The sequence below is a fragment of the Zeus faber genome, assembly GCF_960531495.2.
Source record: "Zeus faber genome assembly, chromosome: 15".
NCBI classification, from domain to species: domain Eukaryota; kingdom Metazoa; phylum Chordata; class Actinopteri; order Zeiformes; family Zeidae; genus Zeus; species Zeus faber.
In genome coordinates this window covers 14,644,857-14,661,612 of record NC_137194.1, presented here as the reverse complement: position 1 = coordinate 14,661,612, position 16,756 = coordinate 14,644,857, and the positions used below count along the sequence as shown (strand labels likewise).

General features: G+C 43.0%; 2 protein-coding genes across 4 annotated transcripts; both read right to left on the bottom strand.

Annotated features, from left to right (window-relative positions):
• Positions 1 to 5,269: 5,269 nt before the first annotated feature.
• On the bottom strand, positions 5,270 to 8,682 carry LOC307241055 (L-rhamnose-binding lectin SML-like). 2 transcript variants are annotated; one of them, XM_080015022.1, is made up of 10 exons: positions 8,614 to 8,682; positions 8,454 to 8,507; positions 8,149 to 8,184; positions 7,810 to 7,854; positions 7,544 to 7,679; positions 6,829 to 6,938; positions 6,692 to 6,736; positions 6,399 to 6,531; positions 5,998 to 6,101; positions 5,270 to 5,793 (listed from the first exon to the last, which is right to left on the bottom strand). In XM_080015022.1, exons 2-10 carry the CDS (start codon positions 8,482 to 8,484, stop codon positions 5,777 to 5,779), a joined length of 657 nt encoding a protein of 218 aa, XP_079871148.1. In that variant the 5' UTR covers positions 8,485 to 8,507; positions 8,614 to 8,682; the 3' UTR covers positions 5,270 to 5,776. The 2 variants fall into 2 exon arrangements, with proteins under 2 accessions (XP_079871148.1, XP_079871147.1); XM_080015021.1 differs by lacking the exon at positions 8,614 to 8,682 and having other exon boundaries at positions 8,454 to 8,545.
• dnase1l1 (deoxyribonuclease I-like 1) lies at positions 8,216 to 14,533 on the bottom strand. Of its 2 annotated transcripts, none has more exons than XM_080015019.1 (9): positions 14,459 to 14,533; positions 13,428 to 13,597; positions 13,144 to 13,232; positions 12,764 to 12,853; positions 12,333 to 12,445; positions 11,478 to 11,590; positions 11,079 to 11,236; positions 10,727 to 10,823; positions 8,216 to 10,446 (listed from the first exon to the last, which is right to left on the bottom strand). In XM_080015019.1, the coding sequence occupies exons 2-9, from the start codon at positions 13,587 to 13,589 to the stop codon at positions 10,318 to 10,320; spliced, it is 951 nt and encodes a 316-aa protein (XP_079871145.1). In that variant the 5' UTR covers positions 13,590 to 13,597; positions 14,459 to 14,533; the 3' UTR covers positions 8,216 to 10,317. The 2 variants fall into 2 exon arrangements, with proteins under 2 accessions (XP_079871145.1, XP_079871146.1); XM_080015020.1 differs by having other exon boundaries at positions 13,428 to 13,593; positions 14,459 to 14,488.
• Positions 14,534 to 16,756: the final 2,223 nt, after the last annotated feature.

The following is a 16,756-nucleotide window of genomic DNA, read 5'->3' as shown; positions in this document are numbered from 1 at the left end:
CCAGGGAAATAGGGGGAAGCACCTTGCAGTCACGTGGGGGACGGCACTCATGCAGTTGGTGTCTGTGACCTCAGTTGCATTTCTTCTCAGTGAGCATGTGGCTCCGTTCCCACGCCCATAATTAGCGTAGTGGATGTGGATGATGCCGTCGTCTGAAAAATGTTGTAAAACCGAGATGACAGGATAATTAAGTGAAGTTCCCCTTTGAGGTGCAGGGGACAAAGTGGGAAAAATGGAAACCCACCACAGTAGAGGTGTTCCTCGGAGCCCTGACACACCTCAATTTGCCCTAGAAATGAAGCAAATCTCATATTAGACCAGAGCACTTTGTTTTTCAGCTCTGTTTCATTATAAGTTGAACGTGCACAGATCACATGACTCACTTGGCACGACGCAGACGTAAGTGGTGTTCAGATATTTGTGGGTGCCGGGGCAGGGGTCGGTGGTATTAGCGTCTGGTGCACCCACTTCACACCATCCATTGTCATTACACCTGGGGGACACAGCCAGAGCAGGATTCTCGTCCAATGAAACCAAAATATAACACACCCCCCCGCCGATAAATTCAGTTATGTGACCATTACGAAGACACAACAACACTACAACAATACAAAAACATGACATTTTGAAATAATATCACTTCAACCAGCAAGTAAAATACATCGCAAAATTAAGACAGACAAATTAAGACATTTCAAACATTGTACGTTTTTGAGACGAAGGTGGCGTTACTGGAGCAAAACGTGTTGTTCAGTTTGTCTGCTGTGATTCCTTGACTACAGGTCAGAGCGTCGGTGCGGCCATAAGATGATGACAGCACTCTGATTATTCCCCATTCTGTCGGAGGGGGAGAGAAAGGGATGAACAAGGGAGAGGGAGGGAAAAAAATGGGGGGAAACAGCGGAAATGTAAATTGATATGGAGCAAGAGAAAATATTTCCGGACGTGTCATTATTCCTTTCTCGCGGTCAATTCAATCGGACTCAAGTCTCGGGATAAAATATATATTTTGGATGATACATTCATATTTTGTACCACAAGAAAGGCGCTGGAGACTGTTGTCACAGGTGATGACTCTCTCTGTGGAAAAAAAGACAAAGGGCAGATATGAAAGTCCTGACAAAACGTAGAAATGGGTGAGAAGTGCAGCGTTGTAATTCAAATGCACACACACACACACACACACACACACACACACACACACACACACACACACACACACACACACACACACACACACACACACACACACACACACACACACATATTTACCTGCATTTCCAAGCATACAGCAGACTGCTGCAAGCACTATAACAGAAATATTGGCAATAGTAAATATTACAAAATGAACCTCTATAAAAAAATAAAAATGATAAATTAAAGCTGTTAGTAAAGAAAGACACCAAATAAGGATCCTGATTCACATTTAAATGTTTTTACTTCTGCCACATCCCCTTTAAAAGCACAAATTATACTATATCTGCCAGGATATAGTAATATTGAGAACACATTGAGAAATAAGAATAGGCTACTTTTAATCGATGAATGGAATCATTAAATAAGGATAACAGAAAAAAAATTGGATTTAAATGAACAAACACAAAAACTGAGCAATGAACAAAAGCTTAACAACTCTCTGTCACACCATACTGTAGTCTGTATCATCTTCGGTAAGAATTAAGCAAGAGAAAGGTAGATAGTTGAGTTTCATCCAGTAAGACTGTTTTCCTGCTCAAAAGTAAGGGTGCATGGCTGCTTTTGAAAATTAAAGCCACAATATGTGGAGTGCCTCCGGTGGCTGTTTCCACAACATCGTTCGACCCTGCCCACACCAACCCAAAAAATCAAAACCAGCTCTACGCGCTCCGGAGTCTCCGCTGGGGGGAGGCATCTGCCTGAGTGTCTAAAGATATTTGAGTCTTTGGCATGCTTTTGTGCGTCGCATGCATTCAATGAAACCCATATAGGTCTCTCAACACCAATGTGCAAGGCTGTTCCGTGTCGTAAGTTAAAACAACAGACCGAGAAAGAGCAGCAAAATACCCGAAACCTAACAACTTAGAACCTTCTCTGGACATCTGAAAATAAGTTTCCGTTCCGCCATGAATACTCACAGAGTGTCACGCTGAGTCTAAAGCTGAGCATCTTTCCGGGAAGGCTTATCGGAGCTGAACTGCGAGACTGATGGTTTTTCACCATGAGGCAGAGTCGTATTTATTGAAGAGCGCTCCTTCGAAGATTTGCCCCTTTACCAGTCATAACTGGTTACACAGGTTTTCTCCGAGAAAGTCAAACATTTGGAGATGGCGATCATCAAGTTCGTCAAGCACAAAAAAAAAGAACAAAGATGTTCTTCATCAAACACTCTGAGGTCTCCTGAAACATCCTAGAGCACACAGCTTTAGGGCAAACGCTGCTCCGAGCATTGACCTGATGGTGTTATTCTCTATTACCCGGATCCTCGCTTATCATTTATTAATAATCATGATAATCGCTGATCGGTAAGGCGTCCAAGGACAAAATAGATACAGCTCTGCGCAAAACGTTCCCTTTCCAAGTCCGCGCCAGTTTTAAATACGAGGGGTGCAGCATACACCGGGCCTGGCAACTCTTTTCATCATGCGTACATCACACATGAATTTCTCTCTCACTCTCTTCCCCTCTCGCACACATGCACAAACATAGACTCGCGCCGCAGAGTGGTTGAGCTGCGGGCGATCACACGGGCCGCCGAGACCAGGAAGAGCCTGAGGGACGCGAATCATCCTGCGAGCAGTTCCGGAAAGGTTGCCTGTGATCAAACACTTCGCTGTGCAAATCCAAACCAACCATTATTCACAACTTTAAGATGGAATCGCTGGTACATGACGTGCGTGGCGTGCAGATAACAACGCTCACACCAACACGGACGTAAGCCAATATCACAGGCCTTGCGGGTCCGAAAGGCAAGCGGCGCCAGGAGTCGGTTCTATGGGTGCCGCGGCCACTCGCCACAGCAGAATAAACAAAACATAATTATAATAGTGGGGTTGAGATGACAGTTTTGATGTTAAAAGACAAGAGTTAGGCAGCAACCTAAATTTGTTAACGTGGACTAAAATTTAACCACAATTGATGAACTGATAAAGAAACACACAGGATATGTACAGGATATCTTAGTGAATCACCAGTAATTGTTCGCAAACACATTGGGAATATAAATTATCCTCGACAAACATTTGTACATGGAGAAATGCAAATGTTTACGAATGATTTCTTCATGCGTATTTAATGGGAGAAACCACTCTGTAATACACAGGGCTAACAAAAAGAAAACAAAAAATACCTTTTGCATTCTTGATCAAACATTTGGGGATCCTCTGAAACATCCTCAAGCACGTGTTTAAATATGCTTTTAAATATGTTTATATTTTGTTTTAAGGACTCATATCAGCTTATGATATGTGTTCTTCTTACATACAGTACGCTGCAGGTGCTTTTCTTTGCATTTTTGAAAAGCCAAAGTGACTTCTCAGAGGACAGTATAGGTTTTTTTAGTTTTTTTTTTTACTTTTTGGCGTACATGTCGTAATTGTGGAACAGCCTGTCTGAGCAGGAGAACGTTGATTTCTGTCAAAACCAACGGCACCAAAGTGTTATGTTTCAATCGACTTTATTGGTTGTAAATATAGCTAAAAGCTTTTCTTTCAATGCGTTTACCCTTCTCCATGTATATCCGCTCGATTACACATAAGCACATGCTAGACGCCGTTTAAGATGCAGTCTAAGATTTGGCTTAAAACCTATTTATTAATGTTGGTTAACATCGGCTGCTCCATCCGGCTGTATACACCAATCAGCCACAACACTAAAACCACCACTAATAACCACTAATATTGTGTAGCTCCCCCGCGTGCTGCCAAAACAGCTCTGACCCGTCAAAGCACGGAGTCCACAAGACCTCCGATGGTGTGAGGTGATATCTGGCACCAAGATGTTAGCAGCAGATCATTTAAGTCCTGTAACTTGTGAGGTGGGGCCCCCATGGATCAGGCTTGTTGTTCCAGCACATCCCACAGATGCTGAAAAGGATCGGACCCTAATCCCGACCGTCCACATGAGGTAGAAGAAAAGGTGATTCATCAAACCGGGCCACCTTCTTCCATTGCTCCATGGTCCAGTTCTGATGCTCATGTGCCCATTGTATGCGCTTTTGCGCTACGCAGCCCCATACGCAGCAAGCTGTGATGCACTGTGTGTTGTGACACCTTTCGATCATAGCAGCATTAACTTTTTCACCAATTTGTGCTGCAGTAGCTCTTCTGAGGGATCGGACCAGACGGGCTGGACTTCACTCCCCACCTGCATCAGTGAGTGCATGGGCGCCCATGACCCTGTCGCTGGTTCACCGGTTGTCCTTCCTTGGACCACTTTTGGTAGGTACTAACCACTGCATACCGGGAACACCCCACAAGACCTGTCGTTTTGGAGATGCTCGGACCCAGAGAAAATACACTCACAGAAAATACAACCAGGTTATTTAAGTGTATAAAAAGGGGTCTGGGTTCTCAAACTCACTTTGGTTTCCTGTGTCTTTTTCAGTCTTCAGATTAATGACAGTACACAAAATAAACACAGAGGAGTAGCACTGAAAGGTGTGTGTGTGTGTGTGTGTGTGTGTGTGTTGTGTGTGTGTGTGCGTGTGCGTGTGCGAGGGTGCCTCCGCGTGTGTCTGTGTGTTTGTTTTATTATACCTGTGAGGACCAAATTGACAATTTTTTGCTTCAGAAGTGCAACAGGAACATGGCTCCTCACTTACCAGGTGTATTTACTCAGACCTCACTTTAATACTGGCACAAGAATGTGTGTGTGTGTACGTGTGTGTGTGTGTGTGTGTGTGTGTGTGTGTGTGTGTGTGTGTGTGTGTGTGTGTGTGTGTGTGTGTGTGTGTGTGTGTGTGTGTGTGTGTGTGTGTGTGATCTCAAATGACTTCACCAAATACCCTGAACTGTTGTGATGTTCCGCAAGATGCATTGACAATCTCTCCGTGTTGACAAGTGTATCGATTTTCTACTTTCACGCCTCAGGAAGTGTCTTAAAAATCTCCACTGTCCAACAATAGGCTTTGGCTTTGACAACTACCTGATAACACAATGTATTGGTACACAATGTACTGTATTTCTCTTCTGCTCACTGCCTGTTTCTGTGTGTATGTACAGTGTGTATGAATGGCACTGAAGTGGTTTTAAGTTCAAGGGACTACACTGAGAGTTTTCCATCAACAGTTTTTATTTTATTTACTTCAATCTGAATAAAGATCTCACTCTGAAACAGTAGTTCAATGAGATTTCCATGCAACTTTTGTTCATTAGCAAAAAGCTTTTTCCATAGTTGTGCCCATGTACTGTATGTATATAAAATATATACTCAAAGTATACATAATTTGTAGATGCTTAAATATTCTGTTTTCTATTTCGATAAGTGATCAATATTTAGGCTGGTGAGAGCCAGACCTTGCACATAAAGCGGGAGCCGATGCAGCCATATCATCAGTTTTAGCAGAAATACACAAACAAAAGCGGATGGTGCAATTCTATCAGAGGAAAATATGTTTTTCGCTGTTCTTCCCACTGGATTCGGAAAGAGCTTGATTTATCAGCTTGCCCCATTGGCGACGAAGAAGATGTTGCCGAACAAGAACCCTATTTTCGGCATACGAATATTCGGCGGATATTCAGCGGATATACCGAGATCATCTCTGACGTAGATCGTGTTCATGGCAAACAGGCTGCTCCATTTAATATATGAGAGGATCTGCAAAGACAAAGGGAGAGATGTTTTAGAAGATGATGTCATTGCGGATCTACCCTTTCCTCACATGACCAGGGGTATCATCTGGAAAGCTCCATCTCCCAAAATCATTGCTGTTGTTTTTTTTTACCCAGGTACGATTCATATGTAAATGTTAATGACTCCCCCCCACCACCCCTTTCATAGCACATTCCAGGAGAGACTCACATTCACAAACGTAAGCCACCTCCAGGTACTTGTAAATGCCTCTACACGGGTCCCCGAAAACCGAATTTAACGCATCAATGGAACAGCTATTTTGTCCATTGCACCTGTGGAGACAAAAAAAAAAGGGGTTAGCCAGGATGAATGGAGCTGTAATACATAGTACAATGGGGCATCTGCTGTCACAACATTGTACTATTGCACTATTGCATTACTGTCTATTGCAATGCTTTATATTTGGGCTTAGTGTGAGTTGAGTGCCAATGCCCTAAAAATAAGTTTTCCTTCAATAAGATATTTGAGGAAATTACAAACCAACTCATCTCCTGCCTACAAAATAGCCAAATATAACCGGGACATTTTTTAAGTGGGAAGCAACTTCATGTGGAGATGTGGAGACACACCTTGCAGCAACTTTGTTTGTGGGCTGTGAGCAGTAGATATTTGTGATCTGATTGTTGGGACGTCTGTATATACATGTGGTTGTGTCACGACGCCCGTAGTCGGCACCATAGACGGAGATAACCTGTCCCGGAGCTGAAAACAGAGAAATGGCTTAAAAATCGTGGAAGAAATGGGGTTTTCTTGTAAGGACCCCATTAAGATGCAAAGTCACAAAAGAGAGGTTTCGGTTTCTTGCGCTGGTGTGGGCTGTCTGACATGCATAACGCACATTAGCGATAAAATGGAAACGTACCGCAGTGGAGCTGTGCCGAAGAACCCTCACACGCCAAAACTCGAACTGGAAAGGAACCAAATCTCACGTTAGACCCCACAGTTTGTGTTCAGCGTTGTGTGATCATGAGTTGAAGGTGTGCGCGTCACACGACTGACTTGCTGGGAGGCAGGTGTACGTGGTGTTCACATATTTGACGATGCCGCGGCAAGGGTCGCTGGTATGGAGGACACTTGTACTGAATTCACACACCTTCTTGCCATTGCACCTGCAGTTGGTGCACATTGAGATCAAAAGAGGATGATTTCAGATTTGTGGTTCTCTCGGGCAGGGGTTCTCAAACTTTTTGCAACCAAGGATCCTCTATATGGAAGTGAATAAACCGAGGACCACGCACGTGCATTTCAAAATACAGAATATAAAAAGAATGTACTGAATTTAATTAAATTATAAAATTGGTTGTTAATATAATTTCAAACATAAATCAAGAGAAGTGTACTACAATATAGAGACAGGCGCACGCTTGGTTGCAAGGAGGCATACATGGCGGATTTTATTTGTTTAAAAGGCCATAATTAGATATGTACGTATTGCATGAAAATATTAGCTTTCTGTCAAAGGGCACAAAAAAAAAGAAAAGGAAAACATAAAACTTTTCACGGAACCCTTGGCTAAATTTTCGCGGACCCCGCTTTGAGAATCACAGCTCTATGGGAAGTCTGACATTGACCACCTAACAGTATAAAAGGTCCTGAAAACATGGGGGAGAATGAGGTCGGAGGTAAATCACTGTAACCGGCAGAGGAAAGTTGGCCGCCGAGGAAATATGCAGCATCGAGGAAGAAGTTATATTTTTTTGCTGCGTTCGCCCACCTGTTTGACAGGGCTGGAAAAGAGCCCGGCAGGGAGCAGGACACGCTGTTCACTCCTGATGCAGATTGTCCTTGACTGCAGGTCTCCCTGTTGGTACGTCCGTAGGATGCCGCCTGCACACGGATCACTCCGTGATCTGTGGAGGAGAAGAGAGAGAGAAAATGGAGTTGCTGAAGTGTACCCGATGCAATGCAACCTCTCTTCCTTCATTTTGAATGGAAGCGCAAGGACGGCAGGCCCAAAGTTCAGGAAACGATCGTCCATACCGCAAGTCAGTAGTTGGACGTTGCCCTCGCAAGTGATTATTTTCTCTGTGGAACGAGCACAATGAAAGGAAATGGATGAAACACACTCTTCTCAAACTTTTTCATGACGTGACCAATTTTTGGCCCAGGACACACCAAATATTTTGAGCAGCAACATAAGCAATAAATTCTCAATACCATGTAAAAAAAAAGGTTTAGTTTTTTTATTAACCACTGTTCTAACACACACAAACACACACACACACACACACACACACACACACACACACACACACACACACACACACACACACACGCACACACACATTCACTCACACTTATTTACACACAAATATTTACCTGCACTTGTGAGAAGACAAGAAGCTGCTGCCAGAACTAATACAAAAGAGAAATATATATATCAAGATTCAAGATTCAAGAGGTTTATTTGTCACATACACATACATACTTTCATACATACATGCAATGAAATGCCAATGCAAGGCACCCGGTGATTACGCACAATATGTTGAATGAGATGCGAAACAATTCAGAAAAAGAGAAAATCGGTCAAAATTTGAGATGTCAACAAAATATTTCACCTTAATAGTATTTCCTAAAGTACATTTAGAGAATATGTTGTTATTTCATTTATCTATACTCACGCAGTGTCGTGCCAAGTCTGATGTGGAGCATGATTCCAGAGATGCTGGTGGCAGCTGCACATTAATGTGAATGGTTCTTAGAGATGGACAAGGCATTTATTTCAGTTGTGTAACTTCCTTGAAGGAAAACAGAAAATACTTGCTTGTAACTGGCTCGTACCAGTTGGCTTTCAGGAAACTGGATTGCCGAGAAATTTCACAATAAGGAGGAAGCTGAAATATGTTGAGAAACCTTTCCATTTTCAAGACCTACAAGATAATAGATCAATAGAAGCAGTAAAAAATTTATTGGTGATGCAGCCTTTGTTAAATATGCCCCGAAACTATGGAATACACTACCCACAAATATCAGAGAAGAAACACATTGGATATATTCAAAACGCAGCATAAAACATATCTCTTTACCAAAGCATTTCACTAACTACCCCATCCTTGCACTATGATCTGACACTCCGATGTGCACTTTTAATACTTTTAATACTACTAAACTTTACATTTATTTTCTTAATCATTATTCTTTCTCCCCTGACTCCTCCTGTATGTTGTGTAATGAAAATCATGGTACATGAAGTAACCTATCAAAGCACTAGGCTCTGATATGATGCAAATTAATATGTTTGTGTATGTATGAAACCAGATCATGATAACCAAAAGTAACCTATTAGAACACTAGGATCTAATACGATATATTAGTATGTTCATGTCTGTTGTGCAACTAGATTATGATAACTCAAAGTAACCTATCAGAACACCAGGATTGGATACGATGTTGATTATTGCTCTTATTGTTTTTATACTTTTTATATTTCTAACTGTCTTCCATAATAACTGCACTTGCCACTTGCCTATTGTTTTTAAACTACTGATGTGAAGCACTTTGCGCTGCAATCCTTGTATGAAATGTGCTATACAAATAAAGTTTTATTATTATTATTATTATTATTATAATACAATATATCATTTGTTCTTTGTTTCTTTGGTGGTTCTTTTTATTATTTTTTTATTATTTTTATTTTTATTTATTTATTTGTTTCTTTGTTTATGGCGATTTAAATCACAAGAAAGAGAAACTAAAACACCACATATATGTTCCTTTTTCAACATTTAAGCTTATCAAATGGCACCTTTTTTTTGTTAAAGAGGAAGTTTACTTAAAAATGTTATACTGCAGATAATACATTTCTCAATTAGATGGGCATGTAGATAGACGCCTCTTTTGCGCAATTTCTTGAATGTTGTCAACGAATACATTTGTGCATTTGGGAAATAATCTTAAATACTTTTTGTTCGTCGATCACTCGAAACAACCTGAGGCACCCAGCGTTCAACATTTAGAGGCGTCAGGAGTTACATTCCACAACAAACACATGACAGTTGCTGAATCCATTTCCCAGGTTTCAAGTTTCAAGAGGTTAATCGTCACATACACATACACAGTACATATACATATACATTTTTGTGGCATATTATGGCTAAAAAGTACAAAGTACAAAGAGTTCACAAAAAAAAAATCCACACCGTTATAAAAACACAACTTTGAGATGAACCTGATGATATTTAAATATTTAAGATGATATCAAATTACTGCATTATTTACACATCTTTTACAATCTCACACACACACATACACATACACATACACACACACACACACACACACACACACACACACACACACACACACACACACACACACACACACACACACACACACACACACACACACACACACACACACACACACACACACTTTTGAAACAGTAAAAGGAAAGGGTGAGGGTTATTATTTGTGCAGATCTTTGGACTCGACATCTGTGGCAGAAACAAGCAAATACAGCGGGCTTGCAAGGAGGGCGGAGGCGCTCTAGCTGCAGATAAACGCACAGGCCAGGAGGAGGAAGAGGAGGAGGAGGGGGAAGGAGACGCTCTGCTGCCGAGGCGACCCGGAGGTTAGACAGACTTCCACCGAGTAGTGGTCGCTGACATCCAGGGCCTGAGCAGGTCGGAAGACAGAAGACAAGAAACGTTTTTTTTTTAAATTGTTATTGTTATATTCACGTTGTTATTCAAATGCTTTTTTTTCTTTTGGTTCACGTAAGCTTGGAAATTATAATAAGCTATTCTGTTGGTATAATGATTGTTCTTGATAAAAAAACTGACACACACACACACACACACACACACACACACACACACACACACACACACACACACACACACACACACACACACACACACACACACACACACACACACACACTGTTGCCAATTACCTGCTCCTCTGTGAGTCGGTATTCTTTTGGGAAGTTAAAAGGTTTGGCTGAAAGAGGTTCAATGGCTCTGGTGAATGCTTCCCCATGGACAACGATCCTGTCAAAACAAATATTAGAAAAAAAGAACAATGAAAACCCACAGCCAAGGGGATCAATGAAGTGCAACATTATGTTATTCGTTCAAAACCGATGACATCTTTATTACTAGTCACTCAGTCCGCGGGCCTGCGGCTGAGACCTGTGGAATGCCACCCACGGGTACAAAGCTCCGCTCAGCGACAGCTACGCTTCAGAGTGAACTTTGCACCCGTGCTTAAAAAAAAAAAGATTCATTTGAAAGGTGTTTGCGCACCTGTCGTAGGCACAGCTGGTGGACTCCCGCACGGTGGTGTCCACCTTCTCGGGGATCAGCCACACAAATCTGTGGTCATTAATGAGCCGAACGTTCTTCCGGTGTTTCTTGGGCAGGTAGCCGCAGTCCGCGTTGAAGTCCCCCAGGAACATCACATTCTGCACATCGACGTACACAAACACAACAATCACGATAATCAACAATGCGCAAGATGTACACACCCAAAACTGCGAGAAAGATTGGTCAACCCTGAAGACACGGTGGCAAAATGTCCTTATATGGCCGTGTATGCACGGCGGCATACGTATGTTCCACCTACGGCTATTAATGTGCGAAACCACGCTCACACTCAACCCGCACACAAAATAACATGGCCACCCTGTCGCTTTCACTTCATACCTCGGTCTTCCACATCCCCCTGACGGCTACAAAGACGTCGTAGAGGGAGTCGATCTCTTTGGTGGCGTTGGCTGGGCTGGTGTGTTGTGGGATCAGCACAAACTCCTTTATGGCTGAAATGGGTCGGAGGAGAGAAATAAAGAGAGTGCATGAAGGTGGGGATGGCGACAGGGAGAGAGAGAGAGAGAGAGAGAGAGAGAGAAAGGGAGATATTCCAATATTCCACAAATGAAATTCTCACAGACACAAAGAGTTCATCAATCACACTGTATAACAGGGAGTGTGTGTGTGTGTGTGTGTGTGTGTATGTCTGTGTGTGTGTGTGTGTGTGTGTATGTGTGTGTGTGTGTGTGTTTGTTTTCCTATACTTGTGAGGACCGGTCTCCGAATGATTTTTTTGGTTTCGAAATGCACCAACAACAATCCATCTTTTCTGTACATGAGGAGAAAGCTGAAGGGCGACTCAGAGAAATACCCAATCCCAAGCCCAAAACACCAACTGGATTCAAAATCCACCCTCGATGTTTTTTTCAAGACAACAGAACACTCAACGTCAACCTCAGTGGCCTGGAAACAAACTAAAAGACGAGTATGATATAGTGTTCCAACACCAGTGGCTGGGGGCCCCGGAGGGCCCGCGCCGGTCTTCTTCAGGAATAAACCCATGCTAGAATGTACATGTGGAATAGTTCTGCTTTCTTCAAAAATCGATAGGCCAGTTTGAATCGACCTTGGTTCACAGCAATTTGAGCACTCTACTATCGGTCAGTGTGGGCTACAAATGATTCAATAATGACCCGTGATTGACATTCATTTCCAACGGTTGCTAGGGGCGATCCTGCGTTGGTAGCCCACCTGTCTTGGGAGCTTTGACGCGTATGACGAAAGGCTCCCTGGAGAAAGCGTCGATGTCCCCAGGAAGAGTGTCTGGATACTGATACTGGCCCGTCACCTGCACCGTCTCAGTTCTGTACACACACGCACGCACGCACACACACACACACACACACACACACACACACACACACACACACACACACACACAATAAAGACAATGCACCTTTGTCTTCACCACGTGTACGGAGCATACCCAACACTACGTGACGTGTACAATGGAATGTTAGAGCAGTGAAGTGATCCACCGGGATTCTTATATCTGCATATGTATATTGTATATATATTGACAGAATATATGTGTAATACAAGGTTCTAGTCTCAAAAATATCTGGGAACAAAACGCAAATGCACTTAATAACACACATGTTCACCCACGCACACTCTCTCACCTGTACACAAACACGTACTGCTCCTGGTAGGCGGGAGATCGGCCCAGTCTCTTACTGGCCACAAAATCATACATATAATTGTCGTCGTAGCTGGTTAAAGCAGCGGAACACAGAGGATACGGAAGAGAAAGGAGAAGAAAAACGCTGGAATTATGATGGAAAGTAGCTCTTAAACATTATATTCAGATGATGATGATGTGTGTGTGTGTCGCCCCGTTAAACTATGCTTGGTTTGTGTGGCCATGCTTCATCTGCAGGCATGCAGGCGTGCTGTGTGTGTGTGTGTATATCTTTCAATCTGTGTACAGCCTTCCTTGTGTGTGTGTGTGTGTGTGTGTGTGTGTGTGTGTGTGTGTGTGTGTGATCCAATCATTCATCACCTGTTCAAGAGGTTCATCAACTGCGGCAACGCTTTCATTTTGTTGTCTCTCACTTCCTGAAGCAAAGTTATGTCACAGCGGGAGATGATCTACACACGCACACGCACACGCACACGCACACACACACACACACACACACACACACACACACACACACACAGACACACACAATTAAAATAAACATTTTCACTTGACATTCCTGACGCTTATGACATTATTGAGGATAATATTAATTTTTAGGACATAGAAAGAGTTTCGAGTTTCGACCTGCGTCGCCGTCTCACCCTGACGAGTGTGTGCATGACTTTGGGTTTGTTCGCTTTGCTCTCTCCGAAGCCTTGCAGGTTGAAGGCGCAGATCCTGAAATCAGAAGCTCCCCAAACGCCAAATGCCCCCAGGAGGAGGAGGAGGAGGAGGACAAGCATCGAGAAGCAGGAGGACCCCATGGTGCTGGCTTAAGCAACGCACACACACACACACACACACACACACACACACACACACACACACACACACACACACACACACACACACACACATAGATAAACCACTCAGATGTGACTCGGCTTTCTGAGCACAGTGACTTCCTTAATATTCAGTGTCTCGTGGGAACAAGTCCAAGCATGAACAACTGTCATGACAGATTACGCCGATTTCACAACAATGTAGACGAGTCGCCCGGGTCTTTTCTCACGGTGCAAATGGGGAAACACTTCTTTCAAATGCTCATTACCTTATAGAGAGAGAGAAAGAGGCTGGGTTTATCTGACCTGATCAGGAGGCAGGGGAGTGCAGCTGCAGCTTTAAATTTAACCTTTCAACCCAAACAGATAGCTGAGGTAGTCAGCAGAAAGTGGTGGACTTGAATCGAAAATTATGCTTTTTTTCCTGCCAGTACCCGCTCTCTACCTGAACGACACCACAGTGTTCCATAGGCAAAACTTTCTGGAAATATCCACCCTTCACTCATAACGTGGACTTTGCTGTCACTTCTGCAGAGAAATATACCCATAAAACTTTACTCAATAAGTGAGAACAGTTTTCAAGTGGTGAGCCCGTGGTTTACAACTCATACAATCATTTCCATACACCGAATACAGAACATTACAGTCGCTTCCGATGTTTCTTTGCACGGGCACATTCCTCGTACAGTGTCACGCTTTTCTACTCTGTCATAAACAAACCCACAGATCTATGTACTCTTGCAAACTTCTCGAGGTTACACAACCCGGGAAAGGCACTGCCTCCGCTTGTCTGAATAAGGTCGTCTCAAACTATGAATACGCTGTGAGACTTAAGACTCCTGTCAACTCACCTCCTCCCTGCTCGGCTTGTTTTTACAGGGTTATTTCCTACTTCCTCCTCCGGGCCGTGAAACTCGAACCCTTCCTGTCCCTGTGGTTCAAGATGGGAGGAGCCCATCACACACACACACACACACCCACACACACCCACACACACAAATAACTCCCGTTATTATGGGGAGTGTTGAACCCGCAGCAGTCTGTCCTCTATTAGCCAACATCATCGCCCATATAGACATTGTGCTGCAACTGCTGATGAAAATAAGTCCCTTGTTTGTACTTTTATGTTCATCTGATGGACTTAAAAGTTTCAAAATATCATCTCTCAAAATGACTGCAACACACCACAGTGGGTACCCTAAAGGACTGCAAGGCGTCGCTGCAAAATACCACACAGTGCCACTCTGTGATATACTGAAACTTGCAAGAAAAGAAGTTTCAGACTCATGTCACAAAGACCCACGAAGTATTATCCACAAAGTACTACCGCTTGTCTCATACGACAAAGTACTGCAATGTACGTCGCAAAATGTCTCTGAAATGTACCACAAAAATCTACAAATGGCCTAAATCATTCACCACACCATTGGGTGACAGAAGAACCACAGGGGGCCTCAGAGGCTGCCCTGTTTTGCTGTTATCACTATAGTACACATAGTACACATAGTACACATAGTACACAGATATGAATGTCGAAAGAATGCACAGGGGACATTACGAATGATTCTGTTTTAAAAAAAAAATGGAAATGAACAGCCTCTGCTCAGCCCGTTCCTTTCTTGGGCAGGCTGCACGTCTGGGAGGTCAAGGAGATACTACTCTTCACAAGATACTACAAAGATGTTTTTTTTTTGTTTATTTTTGCGTTATAAGCCTTTATATCATTGTCAGCGTGAGTGATTGTGAGTGTGTGCTTGTGTGAATGCGTATGCACAGCTCCACAAAATAACAGTTGGGCTGATCTCACGATATTAAGCTTTGTAGTGCCTGGTGGGCGGGTCACACTTTCATCAAAACACACCAACCTTTTCGTTTTATTTATTCATTCATTTGTTTCATAGGAAAGGAATATAATTTCCCCGCAATAAGCCAGTTCAGATATTTTTATTTGACCGATTTCCGATGAAAACTGTCAGAACAACTGCAAGACAACTTTTCTTGTTGTTATAGGGTTACGGGTATAGTACTAACGCCATGGCAACACCACTTCAGTGTCCGTTGTGCATTTCAGTCTGTCTACATCCTTGTCTCAAATCCAGCTCATGTCACATTAACACTCCCTGACAGGAAGCCCTTCAGGCAACGGCGTACACAATATGGAGGTGGATGACCTTGTGTCACTTTACCCAGCTAACTACTTCCGCACCATGGGGTGTACATGGAGAGGATGTTCCCGGGTCATCATCAGTCGTCGTTCCCGCATGTTTTCTCTTCCCTTCGCCAAGCAGCATTGGCTTGGCCGGTCCAAAATGAAATTTTAGGAGGCATTTTCTGTGTCCCCCGAAACTTCACCAAAACTCTCCTCTGCCTCGGAGGCATAGAATATGTGGAATGATGATATAACGTCACCTTACGCAGCTAACTGTCTCTGCATGGGGCGATTTACACAAGTAGTTCACGTGTCCCCTCAGTGTTTCTGGAACACTGAACATTTCCATTAAACATGCCTCGGACAGGTTGATACCAAGCAAATATGAGGCTCCATGGAAGGGACGGAGAGAGAGAGAGTGAAGTCAGTAATGTTGTGAATTGAATACGTGCCTGTCAGTAATTGCAAACCTGTTGACTGTCAGTATGAAAGCACGACTGGTCAGAACTATGGACTATTATCCAGTTGAGTTTTGTGAGGTTTTATTGTGTCATCCTCTGGTGGGACGGCTTCATGCAACGAGAACATCCCTTTAGACGACACATCCATCTGCATTTCTAAGGTAGGCTGTTTTTTTGTTTTTTTGTTTTTTTTTCTTTTTAGAACTTGATTTCAAATGATGCAACTAAGGCCTTGAATAACTAAACACAGTACATTAGATATATCTTACAGTGTCCGAAACCCAAGAGGACTGCCGTGACAGTGGAAACAGGGTTCAGACTGGGGGATGCCGTTGATTTCTATGGGAAATGTGGGTTTGTGAAGCCCTTTGAGACTGTATTGTGATTAAGGGCTATACTGTATAAATAAACATGACTTGACTTGAAACCCTTAGGTGTTCCGTTTCCATATGATTAGCTGTTGTTTATCAAGTGTCTGAACACAGTCATAGACTTGCTCCGAAACGCAGCTTGTCCAGGGAATGTTGTGTGTGGATGAA